The 18,856-nt window shown below is 44.7% G+C and overlaps 1 protein-coding gene across 3 annotated transcripts in view; it reads left to right on the top strand.

Annotated features, from left to right (window-relative positions):
• Positions 1-18,856, top strand: part of LOC119160815 (endoplasmic reticulum transmembrane helix translocase) — a 520,848-nt gene that overhangs the window by 137,277 nt on the left and 364,715 nt on the right. For all 3 annotated transcript variants that reach the window (XM_075881403.1, XM_075881402.1, XM_075881404.1), the window contains exons 2-3: positions 7,061-7,357; positions 16,063-16,383. In XM_075881403.1, coding sequence (XP_075737518.1) covers positions 7,061-7,357; positions 16,063-16,383 — 618 coding nt within the window. The remainder of the gene's footprint in view (positions 1-7,060; positions 7,358-16,062; positions 16,384-18,856) is intronic.

The raw sequence follows: 18,856 nt of genomic DNA, 5'->3' as shown, positions 1-18,856 counted from the left end.
CTGTACTCTAAATTGCCGAACATTTGTTTCAAACACATATCGCGAAGAGACAGGGTTGAGTTATACCAAGCCAGTGGCATGCAACAATGCACGGCCGGGCTCGACTGCACCTGCACGGCAGCCTGGATCAAGCACGCCACCGCACGCGCCTGATCCAGGCGGCCGTGTCACCTTTTGCGAGCTTTCTGTCCAGGCCTTCAAGTGTCGCCCCCATCGAAACGACGATTGCGCACCGCCGACGTAGGTAAACAAGACCGAACGAAGTCTTTGGGGCAATTTTTTGTAAAAAAATAAATTGGAGGCATCAAAATATACAATATTTTTGTTAATTACAAACATTTTACAAGTCAGCTGAAGTGCTCAGATATTTATTCGTGAAAGAGAAGGTCCTAAGCGCGGGAGTAGACGACACTATATAGCAGGCGATTTATATGCGGAAGCTGAATTCAGCGGGAGCAGTCGCAGCAAGCTGCATCTGTTCCTGACGGCATGAAATGACCATGCATACAGCTGCGCGAAATGGTGCAGCCCTTCCGGAAAGAAAGGCACGAATCATTTCTTCAGAGTCCCTACAGACAACAGGTACGTTCACCCACGCTGTTTCGTATAAATGGCGCTGACTGAATGGGCTAACAACAGCGCGCCATTCAGCTACTTAGCCATTACTTAAATCGGCTAAAGGTAAGTTGTATGGTTATCACCATCATCAATATTTAAAGTTTTTTTTATATATGTAGCATAGTTGATGATAAATAAAATTATAATTAAATAAGCATTTGATTGCTCGCGAAAAGGTTGGTCATTACATTCGCTACTGCACTCTTTATGGTGAGCCCCGCGATAAAAGTCAACATAAGGCCATGCGTGAGAAGCGTAGGTAACCTGGGCGTAGTTATATTATTAGCAAGAGCCTTAGTGTATCTCTAGGTATGTCGCCATTCTCTCCAAATCTCCTAACTGAACACTGCAGCAAGTTTGCGGCAGTCTGCGGATTTATAAGACGCAAAAAAAAGATGTACGAGGAATGGTTGAATCTTCAAAGGGTGAGGCCACGGCTTCGCGAATTAACAGAAACAGACAAAACGCGACTACCGAAGGGGGGGGGGGGGGGTCTATTCCCATGTGCGCTCCTAGTTGTGTCGTGCGTGCCCTCCCGGTGTTTGTGTAGCTTTCGCCGATTGGCGCGCCGTCATCGAACTCCCCCAATGGTCTTCCAGTCTTTTTCTTTCGTATCAAGCTTTGCTTCTCTATCACTTTTGATTCCTGCTTATTACGTCAGTTACGGGGACCACTTTGCATTTTTCCTATCTTTGAAACACTAGACCCCCCCCCCCAACCCCCGCCACAGTGTTTGCCTGTATTCAAAGCCTTCGTGTACACCTCCCTGGCGAAAGAATTAAACTCCTTCATGTTATTTCACCTTTTTATGTGTCATACACAGTGTCTCTCTCCCTCTCACAAACCCCAGGAGCGTAGCCAGAAATTTTTTCGGGGGGAAATGGCAGGTTCATTCATACTTTATGTATGTTTGTGCATGCAGTTGTATGTGCGCATGTATATATACGCAAGCAAAATTGAAAGTTTTCAGGAGGTTTCAACCCGCCAACCCTCCTCTGGCTACGCCCATGGCTCATACAAGCACACACACACATACACGCACATTTATATGCATATATATGAGAGGTTCATCTTGTGCAACATTCCCAACATTTCAGATTTGAAGTGCGGCTTTGTTACGCAAAGTGGCTGGATCTACAACAAAAGCCGAGAAGCCAAGTACGTGCCACGTACATGCTCTGCTCGAAGCATTTCAAAAAGGACCGCTTCACCCGCGATGCTTGCAAAAGGCTCACCTGTGGAGCAGTCCCCTCTGTGAAAGGGCAATAGCCTGGGCTGAGGCTCTTGATGCACTCAGGTGAGTAGAAGTTGTTACTGATGAAGCATTATTGTTGCTCTTCCCGAACATGAACTTAAATGTCTCCAGTTCATTTGAGTTTGTAATTGTACCTAACCTATTATGTTTTATATTACAGATATTTTTCTGGAGCTTAACCAGCATGGTAAGGCACACAAAAAGCGATATTGATTCTATTCAGAAGGCATTGCTTGTTAAGTACATACGATTAAGAGGAAAATTTCAGTGTAAGAATAAAATATTCGCTTCATCATTGTTCTTTGGGACTAAAATTGTTCTATGAGATGCACATGTGAACTGGGCTACAGAAAGTTTTTTTTTACAGACATGATCCCAAAATACCCCCTGTCTGAACAAGGTAAGCACTTAAAATGCATACAATGTAAAGGTGCTCGCCTATAGTCTCCGCAACCGATTTCCGAAATATTGAAATAAATTTGTCCCAGCTTCCCTTGTATAGTGCCACGCAGGAAAAATGAGGACAAGATAAGAACCTGTGCATTCCACCTAAACGGAGTAAAGTTTGTGCAATTCAAGGAGTCCATATTAACGTTTGATGACGCCAGATTTACTCCAAATGATGCATCATACCCATAGGTCGGCGAACTCTCTCATGAGTCGACTCACTGAAACTGGGATCAAGATTGAGTCTCATTGAATCCAGGTGAGCAAAATCTTGGTGAGTCCGAGTGAGTCTCGTTCAAGTAAATTTAGTGAGCATGAGTTCAAGTGAATTCAGCTCTGGAATATTTCGGCGAGTACGAGTCCGAATGAGTCCTTAGCGCGATATATGAGTCTGAGTGAGCTCTGCTATTTTTGCCGACCTATGATTTATACTTCTGTACTACTGCATGGGATACAAATTCCTTACAAGTGCAACTTCACATGGTCTTTCACCCTACTCTCATTAAATCAAGCCGCTTGACAATCTGTGAATTTGCGAGCGTAGTTTGTTCTTTGTCATAGTGATGCCAGATTTTCTTCTTTACTGGGAAAATGTACCCACAACTGAATTTTCCCTAATGGGCTGATAGCAGCCTTTTAGCTTGGCAGAATCGCGACTTGTGCTCGCTTGGCAGCATACCATTTGCTCTATTATATGGCTACAGGCTCCTGCTTCATGCATGACAACCCAGTTGGATTGATTTACTTCATAAGTTCATATCAATGTTTTGCTTGTGGCTTCACTATGATGCTCGAGCGCTAAACAGTATGACGACACGTTGTCATGTACTGGTGAACACAAGCAGAGATAGAAAGTGAGAGAATATTATGGGAAGGCAGACGAGTCAGCCTAAGCTAGTAGGGACTAGTTCACTACCCTGCACAAGGGAACGTGTAAAATGGGTGAATAGGAAATGAAAGACTTATGCATATATGCAATAGCTGTGTTCCATAGTTGTTTCGCTAGAGTAGCAACTATTCACAACAACAAGGTATAAAGCTGGTGTGAAAATTTGATTTCGGATGCACACAATGTTGTGACGTATACCTTTTGCGTTTGTATGTCTAATTCAATAATTTTTTTTTAATTTTCAGTCGATAACTCCCACCCAGAAGACACATCACCCTGCACAAAAGCTGCTGCAGCTTCCTCAACAGCCACACCAATAGCCACTCAATTTTGCACACAACCAACCACATCAAAGACACGCAATGTTTCACGTCTATTCACTGCATTACATGTTGTTTCAGAAAACTATTGCACATTTGACAACTGTAATTCACCAATATACTTAGACAGGCATAACATGTAAGGTATAACCGTACGAAGAACTATGTACTTTTACGCCTATTGATAGAATAGTTTGGCATTTGAATGAAAAATTCCCATGAGGCAATATGTCAGCCGCACAATAGGTCTCCATGTACCTTTGACTCGGCCATAAATAAAAGTGATGCACTGAAAGGAAACTTTTTCGCTGAGTGTACTGTACCTAATGAGCTTGAGTGAGGGCCCCTTGATTTCAAAAGGTCAAATCAGCACAGGTAAGATAGCGTAGTAAGAATAGCGAAACACAATATTTTTTTTCAGAAATATCAAAAAGTTATTGCAATATAAAGAATAGAGGTAAAAATTTATGAACAAGGGGTGTTACTGAAGGTAACGTTTCAACAAGCAGCCTTGAAAAAATGTGTAATTGTAGAAACATTGGCTTCAGCGACACCGCCTGTTCATAAATTTTTCAACCGCTTCTGGCTTCCACCTTCCTTTAAACCTGTGCCTGTCTTGTGCATAATAAGTCTTGTTAAAAGCATTGATTGATATGTGGTGTTTAACGTCCCAAAACCACCATATGATTATGAGAGACGCGGTAGTGGAGGGCTCCGGAAATATAGACCACCTGGGGTTCTTTAACGTGCACCCAAATCTGAGTACACGGGCCTACAACATTTCTGCCTCCATCGGAAATGCAGCCGCCGCAGCCGGGGTTCGATCCCACGACCTGTGGGTTAGCAGCTGAGTACCATAGCCCCTACATCACCGCGGCGGGGCTTGTTAAAAGCATAGCGAATTCGATTGTTGACCTAGAGGTACTAAATTATGTGATTTATTTTAATTTTACACGGCAAGATGCAATGAATTACAACAATAACGCGATTAACATTGTTTTCTAGGTCCAGCTGGTTCCAGTGGCCTCTCTGGGCTTTCGAAAACTCCACCCACTGCAACGATACCCGCAGGTCTTCAAAGCACACCCAAACCAGCCCGTAGAAAACATGCTTCTGTGTACGTCCTAGAAGCAAAATTAAATGGATAACCTTGTTGATCGAAGTAACAAGTACCACAGGGCATTGGAAAGAATTAGACGGAAACATTAAGATCTGCATGTAATCTGCAAATGTTGTCAAAGACGATAGTCTTACGTGAAGAGAGAGTGAACAAAACACTTATTTGATGTTCTGCGCAAAAAAATCGGTGAATGGTATTCCGGAGGCGCTGCGTTAGAGTGCCTCGAGCGTGCAGCAGAGGCGAACGAGCGCATCAAGTCACGACACACGTGAGACATGAGCGCCATCTGGCAGTTCTTTTTGGAAAACAAAGCACATGGCCCTGAGACAGGCGTGCGTGCCCGTCTCAGAGGCGATAAAGTGTAGAACGCAAGGCGACGGGTAGGTGCCACAACCGTGTCGTCTTAGCCATAGTTTCCTAAAATTAACTAGAGGGGACTCTGTCACTGCGATCACTCAGCGACCATGGGAATGATGGGTAGTACACACATTTGCCTTGTTTTCGTGCTTGCGGGCAGCGAATTGTACTTGCGGCTTCGTTTATTGATGTGTTTCTGTTTTGTTTTGAAAGAAAGGTTCAACCCTTTTGAACTTCGTCACCCAATTTGGAAAGGTAAGTCTGGAAGAATAGGGTAGTGAAGTGCAACCGCAGAACATTTGCTGATTTTTGTTTCGTGAGAAAACAGCTTCAAGACACACGAACACACACGGAGCCAAAAACAAGCCAGAAGTACGAAGTTTAGACAAATGTGTGTACTACCCATCATTCCCATGCTCGCTGAAGCGCCTTGCGTTGCAGCACCCATAGACAATAGCGCCAGAGTTCCCTCTAGTGTATATTAGGAAACTGTACGGTCTTAGCAAAGCGTTGGAAACACTCGCTTTTTCGTGCAAGCGTTGCATGGTCAGCGCAGCGTGATAAGCGCTATGGTCCTTAGAATTACTCATGTATGCCTTTTCTAGTAAAAGACGAACATGCAGAATATATATGTGTTTGTATGGTGCCTCAGATATGCGCAATAATTTCTTTTTAATTGACAATCGCACACGTATGAACGCTGATCCTTCAACAACATTGGTGGGTGCTGCGGATGGGGTCGGCCGTTCGATGTTGCGGCTGGTGCTCTTTAGAGTACCCGCTTCGCGGTAACAATGGACAAACAGACAAACAAACATACATACATACATACATACATACATACATACATACATACATACATACATACATACATACATACATACATACATACATACATACATACATACATACATACATACATACATACATACATACATACATACATACATACATACATACATACATACATACATACATACATACATACATACATACATACATACAGACAGACAGACAGACAGACCAAAGTTTTTGCGTGGAAGGTCCCCAAGAAAGACTATCGTCTTTAAAATATAACACGACTTGAAGCACTGAACAGGACTGAGCCACATGTACCTTTTGGAATCAGTGAAAGCTCAAATTTGGCTCTGCCCTTTTCGGAAATCAAAAAAGCATTGGTGAAAGGAAATAAAACAATTTGGACTAAACCTATTCTGCCATTCACGAAAAGCATATCGCTTCCTGAGGAATGTCGTGCGTGAGAACGTTAACGAGCTGGCTGGCAGACATCCCCATAATATTTGGCATCATACACAGTGCCACGGACACAATTCAATCTATAACTAAGAGTTGGCTAATTCAAGACAAAGCATGTTGTCCGCTATTTGATGAAATAGCTTTGAAACTAAATGTAATGTATGACCAGTCAGAGGATATTGTAATTGGCTTTTCTGATGACAGACATAGCAGAACTTCTCGTGTGACAAACACAGCCCCTCGTGTGGCAAACACAGCCCTTGTTGTGGCTGTGTCTGGTATATCGAGAAGTTAGATGCAGCCAGTCGTTCTTGTGGTCGCTCACAATGAAACTCTAGCCCTTGTGATGCGGCGGCTTTTGTGAGACCTAACTTAACAGCTTAAAACAAAGGTATCTAAGTAAAAGCAGTGATATGTAATCAGTTCTCCAACAATGCAATTTTGTCAAAAATGCTTGTCCATTCTTTACATGAGCCCTTTTTTGAAGTCAACAACAGAAACGTATATTTCATGTTTGACACTCCACATCTGATCAAATGCACACGAAACGATTTGAGGAGAATAAAACTTACAATTGGCTCACAGGTTGTGGACTGGCAACAAATTGAAACCCCGAACAAAAAAAAACGCATCACTCAGATCCGGCATTCAACAAACCTACGAAACATTTGAAGCTTTGAATTACCAGATTTGTATGTGTACATACTTATCGAAATAAGTATGTACACATACTGCCAGTGCACGGCGGCACTGGCAGTATGCGGTGGTCTTACAATCCGCTGATCTTCTTTACGCAGCTTCTCGGCTTGTTCGGGCGTGCGAATGCCAGTCACCCGGGATCGTTTGTCGGAGGCCTATCTGCGCATGACCACCATTCAAAACAGCACGTGTCTTGCCTGCCGCTACCAACGTCGTTGGATGGACTATCTCACGGATCGTCTACGTCGTTGCTTACAGCGGAGGATGTCAGCCTGCAGGCGGCGCCATCGTGCATCTGGACTACATATAAGCTACCTCCGTTCCTCAAGCTCAGTGGGCACGGCGGCACTGGCAGTATGCGGTGGTCTTACAATCCGCTGATCTTCTTTACGCAGGTGAGATTACCAAACGAGAAGTGTATCCGTACTAGCGACCCTTTTTTGCTTGTGCTGCCGTGCCCACAATTGTGTGTCATGATGTGTACCACCACGTCTGTACTAAAAAAAATTGTTGTTACTACTCGGTGGAGATATTGAAACAAACCCTGGCCCGGAATTGACGCAAATCTGTAAGCAGCTAGAAGCAATTGCTAGCGATATTAAGGAAATAAGAGAGACCCGATTGGTCAACATAGAAAGCAAAATGGATACCCTCACGCGACTGGAACAAAAGGTCGAGGCGTACCAGGAACAAGTGGCCTCTATGAGTGCTCAAATCCTGGTTCTAGAGAATAGAATTGATGAATTAGAAAACTACAGCAGGAGATCAAATTTGATTGTTTACGGCATACCTGAGGTTGAAAGAGAGACCAACGAAAGGCTAGAGCACGTAGTGAACAGTGAAATCATTGAGGGCACTCTGGAACTGAATCCGTTTGCAATTGAACGGATTCATCGTTTAGGAAGGCCGGATCCAAACAAGACACGACCTGTAATCTTCAAACTGCTTGACATAAGAGATAAGAGCAGTATACTAAAGAACGGTCATAAACTGAAAAATACTAATTTTTCAATTGGGGAGGATTTTTCAAAAAAAGTACGAAATGTACGTAAGAAACTGTGGGAAAGTGCCAAACCGAATCGCGATAAAAAGGAGAAAGTTGCATTAGCATTTACCAAATTGTACATAAACGACAAAGCCTATGTCTGGGACAGCGATAAAAATGAACGAGTACCGCTACAAAAAAACGACGCCATGAACAGGAGCCGCCCAATGACACGGCTTCGTGCATTGGCAATAGGGTCATCACACTAGGCGAGAGTAAACACCAAACGAACCATTCCATACCCTTTAACAAACACGGCGCACAAAATAACATAAACATTTGCAAGGAACGACAGCTGCGAATCATCAATTTAAATGCACGAAGTGTCAATAACAAAACAGAACAGTTCGAAATTCTGTTACTTCAACATGACCTTCACATTGCGGTAGTCACTGAAACCTGGTTGCGCAGTGATGTAAGTGACGACCACGCTTTCCCCCCCTGGTTACAATATATACCGGAAAGATAGGGAATCTAGGGGGGGGGGGGGGGGGTTGCCGTTTTGATCAAGAGATCAATAGAAGCCGTCTTTGTTGATAATCCTTTTGGGCTTGAGTGCGCATGTCTTAGATTGTCTTGTTGGGGCTTCAGTTTCATTCTTTATGCTCTTTATAGACCACCGGATGCCGGAATTGATTATGTTGCCAAATTACGGGATCACATGCTCCAGTTCCAAAATAGCAAAATAATACTGATTGGTGACTTCAACTTCCCAGGAGTCAACTGGGAGCGGTTCCAGACAGACTATGAATCCAACAAACAAATACATATTTTGTTTTATATAATGCTTACTCACGACTTGACCCAATTAGTTAAAGAACCCACTCGTGTCAACGCTACATCCAGTTCTGTACTAGATCTTGTATTCGTTCACCGCGACTTTAGAGAGAGTACAGTAACAGTAGAAAAGGGCTTGTCAGATCATCATCTTGTTTGTACCTCTCTGCCATTGGGTCGGTCTGTCAGTACTGATAAATGTTCATCACGCTCTTTCCAGGATTATTCACAAGCTAACAATGAATGTATAATTGAGCATTTGGAATCTTCCCTTGATGATTTTGATGAAGACGACGTATGCGCCCTTTGGAATAAATTTAAAGAAATGTGCCAACACTGCGTACAAAATTTTGTGCCAAACAAGCGCAAACGAGTCTATAAACACACGCCTTGGGTAACCCGGAAGATAATTCACCTTAAGCGAAGAATTAAACGCTTAAAAAAAGACATGTACAATCGCCCGTTGAAGAAGAGATAAAGAATACTTTGGCACGTGAGGTTCGTGGCTCCAGAGACTATTATTTTAAAACATTGTTGTCTAATTTTATTAAAAATGACCCCAGTAAATTTTGAAATTATATTTCTGAAAAAAAGAAGCCGGTGAAGGAAATTGTAGTGGGTGGTTCTGTTATTTCAGACCCGCAGGCAATTGCTCAGCATTTTAACCAGTACTTTCAAGGTGTATTCTCTGATTCTTGCGCGTGTATGTTGGCGCATACCGCAGTGTATCGTCCTAGTGATGTTGGCTTTATTTCTTACTCTGGTGTGTTATCTATGCTTTTGAACCTTAATACAAAAAAATCATGTGGTCCCGACAGCATTCCAAACATATTTCTTCGTCGCTATGCTGAGTCACTGGCTAAATTTCTTGTTGTTTTATTTCGTACTTCTTTAATGTATGGCGAGCTCTCCGAAGACTGGGAGATAGCTCTGGTTGTACCTATCTTTAAAAAGGGCGACCGCCTATGTTTTCAAAATTACCGTCCAATGTCACTAACATCTTCTTGTTGCAAACTAATGGAACACATTGTCGCCACTCGCATTCTTGAATACTTAAACGACCATAATATTCTAACAGGTTTCCAGCACGGGTTCAGGAAAGGGTACTCCACCGTCACACCGTTAGTTACAGTATTTCATTCGTTTGCACACACCTTAGACAACACCGGTCAAATAGATGCAATATTTCTAGACTTCAGTAAAGCATTCGATAAGGTACCACATGACAAATTAATTCTTAAGATGCGAAATATTGGCCTCCCCGAAATTCTGGTCACATGGGTTGCAAATTACTTGACAAACCGCAAACAACTGGTCATAATAGATGGAATAGGGTCCGGCTATCTTGATGTCACTTCGGGAGTTACTCAGGGAAGTGTGCTGGGTCCATTGCTTTTCATACTGTATATAAATGATATTGTTAATGAAATTACAACTGGTGTGCAAATTCGGTTGTTCGCGGATGATGCAGTCTTGTTTCGGGATGTTTCGTGCTGTGCTGATCAGTGTGAACTTAATACCAATCTTACTAATATACTTGAATGGTGCAAGAACTGGGGAATGGTGCTGAACGCCGACAAAACACTGTATCTTCGCATAACACGAAAGAAAGTTCCGTACGACTATCAATACACACTAGGAACATCGCCATTGAAACAAGTCACCAGTCATAAATACCTCGGTGTCACACTAACCAGCAATCTCTCGTGGAATTTACACATTGAAAATATTTGCTCATCTGCCTTTCGTAAGCTATGCTTCTTAAAACACAAACTCAGAAATTCCCCTTCTAACGTCAAGCTCCTCAGCTACTTTACTTTTATTAGACCTAAGCTCGAATATGCCTGTATAGTCTGGGACCCCTACACTAATCACAACATCCGTAAAATAGAAAGAATTCAGAGAAAAGCTGTAAGGTTTATTTACTCTAAATACTCACGTACTGATTCTCCCTCACAAATAATGCTTGCTAACAAAATCCCCAGCTTTGAATCCAGGAGAAAGTGCTTCCGTCTTGATTTCCTTTCTTCACTAAGTAAAGGTGCACTGTCCATTGACCCATTTCCGTTCTTGTCACCGTTACAAACAAGACCTACTAGGCACCACAACCCGAATGCTTTCGCCCCATATTTTGCTGCTACTGACACCTTCAAGTACTCTTTTTTTCCGCGTACGATACAAGAGTGGAATGAATTACCCCCTGTATAAGTGCCTTGTTTGCTTGTATTGTTTGTATTTTTGCATTTTATCTTCTTGTGCCCCCCTGCTTGGACCTAACCATGGTCTGCAGTATGTATTAAATAAATAAAATAAATAAATGCCTCCTAAACTGCCTCTTCAGTGGTTGCATGCATCTGTGGCAGCCAAAAATGAAAGGGGTGCCTTCAGAAGCTGCTGTGCTTTCAATATATGATTGAGATGACATGACTACTTATGATGAGTACTGCATTGTCTTCACTTTACTATTTATGTGACCTACTGGCATTTCACTCTTCTGTTGCATACCTAATTTTAGTGTCTTTTGTAACTTACACAATTTAACATTAAACTATGCAATGTATTTTCTCTGTCTGTATGATGGTGTAAGAATAAGTTGGGTGAAGACACTGTGCTTAGTGGCACATCCAGATTCTGTTCACTGCCTGGACTGTTTCCGCTTGATGCTACAGATGACGCTCACGGAGGGTGGGTCGTAGAGTTACTGTATATGCTACCTAAAGGTAGCATATACGGTAACTCTAGTGGGACAAGGCGCTCACTGGGGAGTGACTCTGATTCACGTGTAGAAGGTTATTGCTGCGGAGCCGCGCTTGTTTATCAGGCTCAACATACACATGTACTTGGACGCCAATAAATAATTAACTGTGACTCTGCTGCAATGAAATTGGTCTTTTAGTTTTATATGCAGCTTATTTGCTATCAGTGTTCTCGTCATATAAATGCTCCGACAGCAGCAAGTGTTGGATTGGAGAGCGATTGCGTTTTGACGCGATAGCAGTAAAAGCGTCTTTCCCTGAAACTCTGCTGTTGTCGGCATCTTTGGTTCAGAACAAGAAGTAGCATTGTACGTGAGAGAAAATTTGAGGTGTTTGCTATGAGGATATCAGCCTTAGGGCAAAAGCACGCTAGCTATTTAGAAAGCGAAAATATGATTGCGTTTGTGCGTGCATGTGCCTGTGTACACATACACCTCTTGCGTTACAGCAGGACGCGAACCGCGTTTGGACGGTATGCCAATGAGCGTCCCTTGAAGGCCATGGCCTAGCTCTGCCAGTCCAACGGCCAGTGATAACAGCACAGATGAGGCAGCTAAAAAAAATGGCATGTGAATGTGACACAAAAAATTATTTTCTTGGCGCCATAAGGAACTGACAGTAGCGCGTAGGCCCGTATACTATCAGTGTCGTGTTGAGAAACAACCTTCTCTTCAAGTGGAGGAGGCCCGTCACTGCTGAAGTCGAAGTGCTGCCTTTTGCATGCGTGCCTGTTCATTCATAGTTGTCATGCTGTGTAGTCGCTGTCTCCACGTGCAATAAGTTTGGCGTACATTCAGAGGTCTTGTCACGCACTTCAGATGCAGTTAAACCTTTTGGCCCCCATCGCTTTCAAGAAGATACTTTTGCGCGTGAATTTCAGAATGAGCGCTGCGCGAATAGAGAGAATAAAACATTTATTTGTGGCCGAGGAAGAAACGTCGGTGAGTGGGATCCGTAGTCCGGGATCCCATTGGCACGTGCCGCTGTCCTCGCTTGTTTCACGAGGGCCTCTTCGGTCTTCGGATTCGAGCTGGACAGAGCTGCCTCCCACCCTACAGTGTTTTACTGTGCTCTGGGTTGTAGAGGTGGATTGTGTGGGCATTCCCATACCATGTGGTACAGGGTGGCTGTTTTAGTGACGCAGAACCTGCACTGTGGTGCATATGTGACGGGATCTATCTTGGGCAGTATGTATGGATTGCGGTAAGACAAGGTCTGCAGGCGACGCCACGCTACCTGAGATTCTTTACTGAGCTTTTGCCCCGGAGGCGGAAGTTTCCGTCTTTCGAGTCTGATGTTCTAGAATATCTGTCCATGTTAAGAGCGGGTCCATACGCATAGCCGAGGGTGGGTGCGGCATGCCGGTGCCAGAGGTCTGGAAAAGTAATTCTCGGGCCGAGGCATGGGCGAGCTCATTGCCTCCAACTCCGCAGTGGCCGGGTATCCATTTCAGCTGTTTCCATTCGCCCTCTGACCGTGAGGACGAGAGTGTGTAAGAAGTCGATGCGCAATGGGGCCAATGTAGCCTTTACAAAAATTTCGGTAGGCTGCTTTTGAATCTGTTAGAACGAAGGTGGACCTTGGGTTTCGTAGGGCGAGGGCGAATCCTGCTTCTTCCATACTAGTTGTGTCTGTGTATTGGGCTGATATGCAATCAACCTGCTTTCTACAATGAAATGCGCTTGCTGTATATTTGCTGTTCACTGATCCAGCTGTATCGACAAAGAAGGCGCCCTCAGTATCTGAGTAGTTGTCGTGAACTTTTGCCCGTGCCCGACGTCGATGTTTGTGGAACTGAGGATGCATGTTGTTGCGTGGTAGTAGTTTGATGATGAAGTCCTGCCTCCATTCATGTGAGATACGTCGTTTTTCTCTTCTCTGAATGGGGCTTCGACGCCGAGTTCTGATAGTGTTTCCCCGCAGGGGCATCTGCGCAAGTAGGCGTTTGGTGTGTAGCGACACCACGAACCCCGGCTAACGGGGGGGGGGGGGGGTCTCGACCTCCTCCTACACCTAGCCGTGCGTGGCTGAGCCGTGTCTAGGGAAAAGGGAATCCTGGGGGTTGAGCCAACGCCGGGTGATTGGACCTTTAAGGCCCCCCAGCAGAGGCAACGCAACCCTTTGGCCCCGGCTTCACGTAGATGTCACTTTTGGGCTGACCCACCCAAGGGAAATCGGCAGTCGCCTTTTCCTATCTCTCTCTCCCCTCGCCTCCGTCTTTACCTCTCACTTTTGATCTGTCCTGGCACCTTCTGTCTTCCGTCTACTTGCAATTTTTCCTGGCGGTGAGGGTAAACCCTGTGTAGGTGCCCAACCTTGGGTAACTATATTTGGTTACAGCGGCGATGTGTGGCTGGCGCCTTAAAGTGTTCTACCTTGTAGCGTCCCCTTATTGGGCTCGGTGGTGGGTGGTCACCATTGCCGCCGAACTTCAAATGCTTTGCATGGCGAAACTCTCCCCCTCTCTGAATAATCGGTCCCTGAAAAGGAACTGCACCAATGAAAGCTCCAAACGCACCCGAACTGATTGTGACCACTTTCCACACTTTTTGGTCATACACTCTCTTACAGACAACGAGTTTGTTGCAGCATTGTCAGTCTTCCTGATAGCCAGAACTCTTGAAAACCTAATAGGTAAAAAATATGATGCAAATAAGCTGTCATCTGGTGATGTTCTTGTTGAAGTGACCCAAAAAGTCCACTCAAACACTTTCCTGAAACAAAAGCAGTTTGCACACATGAACGTGTCTGTCACCCCCCACCGCAGTCTTAAAACGATACAAGGTGTGATTTCAGGACGCGATCTCATGCGAGAAACGAAAAATAACCTCCTTGAGGGCTTCCGAGAGCAGGGCGTTATCACCATACGTCTAATCACAACCAGACGGAAACGTGAAGAAGTAGTAACCCCACATATAGTATTAACCTTTAATCGCTCCATTCCGCCCGAATCTGTGAAAGTGGCGTTCCTTCATTGTAAAGTCCTTCCCTATATACCTAACCCCAGAAGGTGCTTCAGGTGCCAGAAATACGGACATGGATCAAACCCCTGCCGCGGAAAACTACGATGTGCGAAATGTGGTGACCATGTTTGGCGTACGGACGGATAGACGGACGGTCTATCCGTCCGTCTATCCGTTTGTCTATCCGTTCGTCTATGCGTCCGTCTATCCGTCCGTCTATCCGTCCATCTATCTATCAGTCCGTCTATCCGTCCGTCTATCCGTCCGTCTAGATGTCCGTCTATCCATCCGTCTATCCATCCGTCTATATGTCCGTCTATCTATCCGTCCGTCTATCTGTCCGAGAACTGCACTTCAAACCAAACAGAATGTCCTAATTGTCACGGGCCGCATGCCGCGTACTCGCGCACATGTCAAGCATTCAAGAAAGAAAAGGCTGTAATTCACATCAAGGTTACAGAAAATATCACATTCCCGGAAGCCCGGAAGAAGGTATCTCTTTTTTCCCGGAAGATCGTACGCTGACGCAGCTCGTCGGGGAGCCGGGCGGCGTCTAGTGACGGTGGGCACGCAATACAGCTTTGCTGATGCGTGCACATCTCTGCCCCCCACCAAGCAGCCACCGGCTGCACCAGCTTTTCACGTCCCGGAGGTCGAACTTCATCAGATCCCAGAGACAACACAGACAACTGAGACACCTGTCTCTTCTGACAAACCTCCATTAGCTTCCGAGGGTCCACCGGAGGCAATGGAAGTGACACCAGGATTCTGAGCGTTTAGGATGCTGACGGAATCCGCCCAAGTGAGGCGGGGCTCCATAGATCGCCTCAGAGGGAAGAGACACCCTCCAGTGAAGCCACCTGATAAAGGCAGCGAAGTGTGAATAAGTCGCGCTCCTTTTCCTCATCCATGAAAATGGCTGCCGAAAGTATCATCCACTGGAATTGCTGAGGCTTACTTAAGAACTTAGACGACATCTATGAAATACTTGCACAACACCAACCAAGCAAACTTTGCTTACAGGAAACACACCTAAAACCAACACACACTACCCTTTTTTTAAAAAAAAAGGCCCCGCCGTGGTGGTCTAGTGGATAAGGTACTCGGCTGCTGACCCGCAGGTCGCGGGTTCGAATCCCGGCTGCGGCGGCTGCATTTTCGATGGAGGCGGAAATGTTGTAGGCCCGTGTGCTCAGATTTGGGTGCACGTTAATGAACCCCAGGTGGTCTAAATTTCCGGAGCTCTCCACTACGGCGTCTCTCATAATCATATGGTGGTTTTGGGACGTTAAACCCCACAAATCAATCAATCAATCCCTTTTAAAAAGATATGTGGTATACCGAAAGGACAGACAGGGCACTGCCCATTCATCTGGTGGTGTCGCTATCGTGGTGCAGAAAGCAGTTCCGTCTCAAAGCCTCACTCTGGTTACTGACTTAGAAGCAGTGGCAATACGAGCCCTAATTTTTGGACGAATAACAACCGTATGTTCATTATGGTGAGTGGACACGGCAGCACCGCCGTGACGATGTCGCCTTACGTGCCTCTACTTGTGCAGGTTTTGGCGTGGTTCTTCGCGGACGCAGCAGCGGCCCATGTTATCGCTGGACAACACTACCAATGGACCCCGATGAAGAATGCGCACCAGCCCTCGAAGGAACTCAACCACTGCGCAACTAGATCACTGCCAGTGGCGTCAACGATGCTGTGCCACGTGGACTTCGTCGACTGCGCACCCCCGTGGAGCACGTTGACGTCCTCCGCCTCCCCGATAGCAAGCTGCCCGGAGCATATAAAAGCAAGGGCCATGGTCTTGACCTTCAGTGGACACGGCAGCACTGCCGTGACGATGTCGCCTTACGTGCCTCTACTTGTGCAGGTTGGTGATCGAAAGTATGGTTTTCGTAGTAACTGTACCTGCCTGATTGTGCTGCCGAGTCCACACACTGTTCTTGGTTGCTTAAACGACTGTGTTTCAGTTGTAAGCCTGTTACTGAAGTTGTCCGGTGACGTGGAGGAAAATCCTGGGCCCGAGGTTGAAAAAATGCTGGAGGAAATATTAAGTAACCAGAGTAAACTACTAGCTAAAGTTAATGAAATTCAGGCCAAGCAGTCATCTACGGATGCCAGCATTTTCGACATGCATGTTAGGCTCCAGACTATTGAAAAACAACTTGAAGGGTTGGGTGAAACACAGAACCGGCTTACTATGATAGAATCAAGTGTTGGTCGCCATGACAGTGAATTGACGGCTCTTGCCAGGCAGATCGATGACTTAAATAATCGTTCTAGACGCAACAACCTTATTGTACGCGGAGTGGAAGAAGAAAAATCTGAGGATGAGGCAGTACTCTTAAGTAAGGTGAATGACGATATCTTTGACAAATTACTTGGCTCAAAGTGTAGCTCCATTGAGAGAATTCACCGTCTAGGAAAGAAAATACCTGAAAGAAGCCGTCCGGTCATCTTGAAAGTAGGAGACTTCAGGGACAAAACCAAAATACTGAAAAACTGCCGCAACCTCAAGGGGACACAATTCAGTATCAGCGAAGATTACTCTAAACGAGTAGTTGAAATCAGAAAACAACTATGGATTTCATCAGCGGATGAAAGAGCAAAGGGAGCAAAGGTTAAACTAATCATCGATAAACTGAAAGTAAACAACGTTCTCTATGGCTGGAATGAGGCTACCAAAGAGCGATTCAGGTATGCTAGCCCAGGTTTCACCAGCTCTGACTGACGCAAATCGAGACCAACAGCATCTGTTAAGGTTATTAATGTAAACGCCAGAAGTTTGCTGAATAAAGCTGATGCAGTTGAAGCCGCAATCCTGGAGCATGAACCGGATATAATGGTCGTAACAGAGACTTGGTTACATACGGATGTAGCAGATTTCGAAGTAACACCTACAGGTTACATAATTGTTAGAAAAGACCGGCAAAGAAGAGGTGGTGGTGTTGCGTTTCTTATTAAAGACAACATTAGGTTTTCAGTGTTGGATGATAATTGTGATATAGAAATGTTGTGGATTAGGTGTGGGTTCAGCGAGCGAACTGTGTATATTAGAGGGATTTATAGAGCGCCGAATTCCTCCCTGGATATAATCGCAAAGCTAAGAAATATTATGGATTCTAATTTTAGCCTCCAAGATAACGTATTATTATTAGGGGACTTCAATCTTCCGGATATTAATTGGCTATCCCAGCCTCCTGGATCGGAACAGGTAGCAAGTGCTGAGCAACTACTGGAGTTGGCATTCCGCTACGGGCTAACGCAAAGTGTCACTGAATTTACTCGGATAGGGACTACAAGGTGATCTATCCTTGACTTGGTTTTTGTGTCCCCAAAGCTGTTGCCGTTACTCAGCCGTTGTGAAGTTGTAGAAGGCCTGTCCGACCACAGAATGGTAGTAACGCACCTAGCTTTGTCCCCAGACACCTTGGGTAAACCCACACTTAGCACTGTATTGAATTTTATGGCGGCTGATGATGTGTCTATTTTGGACTATCTTGAAAGGTCCTTTGATGAATTTCAGGTCCTTTACAACACTGACTGCAGCACTGATAGGCTATGGCATTTCTTTTCAATTGTTGTAGGGAAGTGCATAGACAGCTATGTACCCAGGATTAGAAAACGCATTTGTAAATCCAATTCCTGGATTACCAGAGAAATCATTCACACAAAAAGAAAACTAAAACGGAAACAAAAATCTTGTGCAAAAAATTGTACCCCTGAAGGAACAGCTTGCACTTCTTCAATGAAACAAGAACTGAAACGTCTGATCAAACAATCCAGGGATCGGTTTTTCAATGTGACATTGACAAAATACTTTAAGGAAGCCCCCTCAAGGTTTTGGCGCTTTATAACTACCCTAGCAAGCTCCCCGAGGCCACCTGAAATTACTCAACAACGTGTTGATGATTTCAATTCTTTTTTTGCATCTGTGTTTACTCATGATAATGGCATCTTGCCCGAATTTTCTACGTCATCATTGCAGTGGCCGATCGATGATGTGGTAATTAGCGAAGAGGGTGTCCTAAATATTTTACTTAATATAAATACAAGAAAAATCCCCGGCCCTGATGGTATACCAAACGAATTTCTGTACAGATACGCTGAATGGGCGGCTCGCTTCCTTACAAAAATATTTCAGTCGTCCCTGCGCAGTGGCTCTTTTCCACTAGCGTGGAAGCGGGCTAAAATTACCCCTGTTCACAAAACTGGCTCCTCACGGGACGAGCGCAACTACCGTCCTATTTCGCTTATCAGTACATGTTCAAAGATACTCGAGCACATTATTAACAAACACCTGATGTCCTATCTTGATACGCACAATCTATTATTTTCGAAGC

The sequence above is a fragment of the Rhipicephalus microplus genome, chromosome X (assembly GCF_043290135.1).
Source record: "Rhipicephalus microplus isolate Deutch F79 chromosome X, USDA_Rmic, whole genome shotgun sequence".
NCBI classification, from domain to species: domain Eukaryota; kingdom Metazoa; phylum Arthropoda; class Arachnida; order Ixodida; family Ixodidae; genus Rhipicephalus; species Rhipicephalus microplus.
Note: the sequence above shows the minus strand (reverse complement) of the source record. Positions and strands in the feature narration are given on the sequence as shown.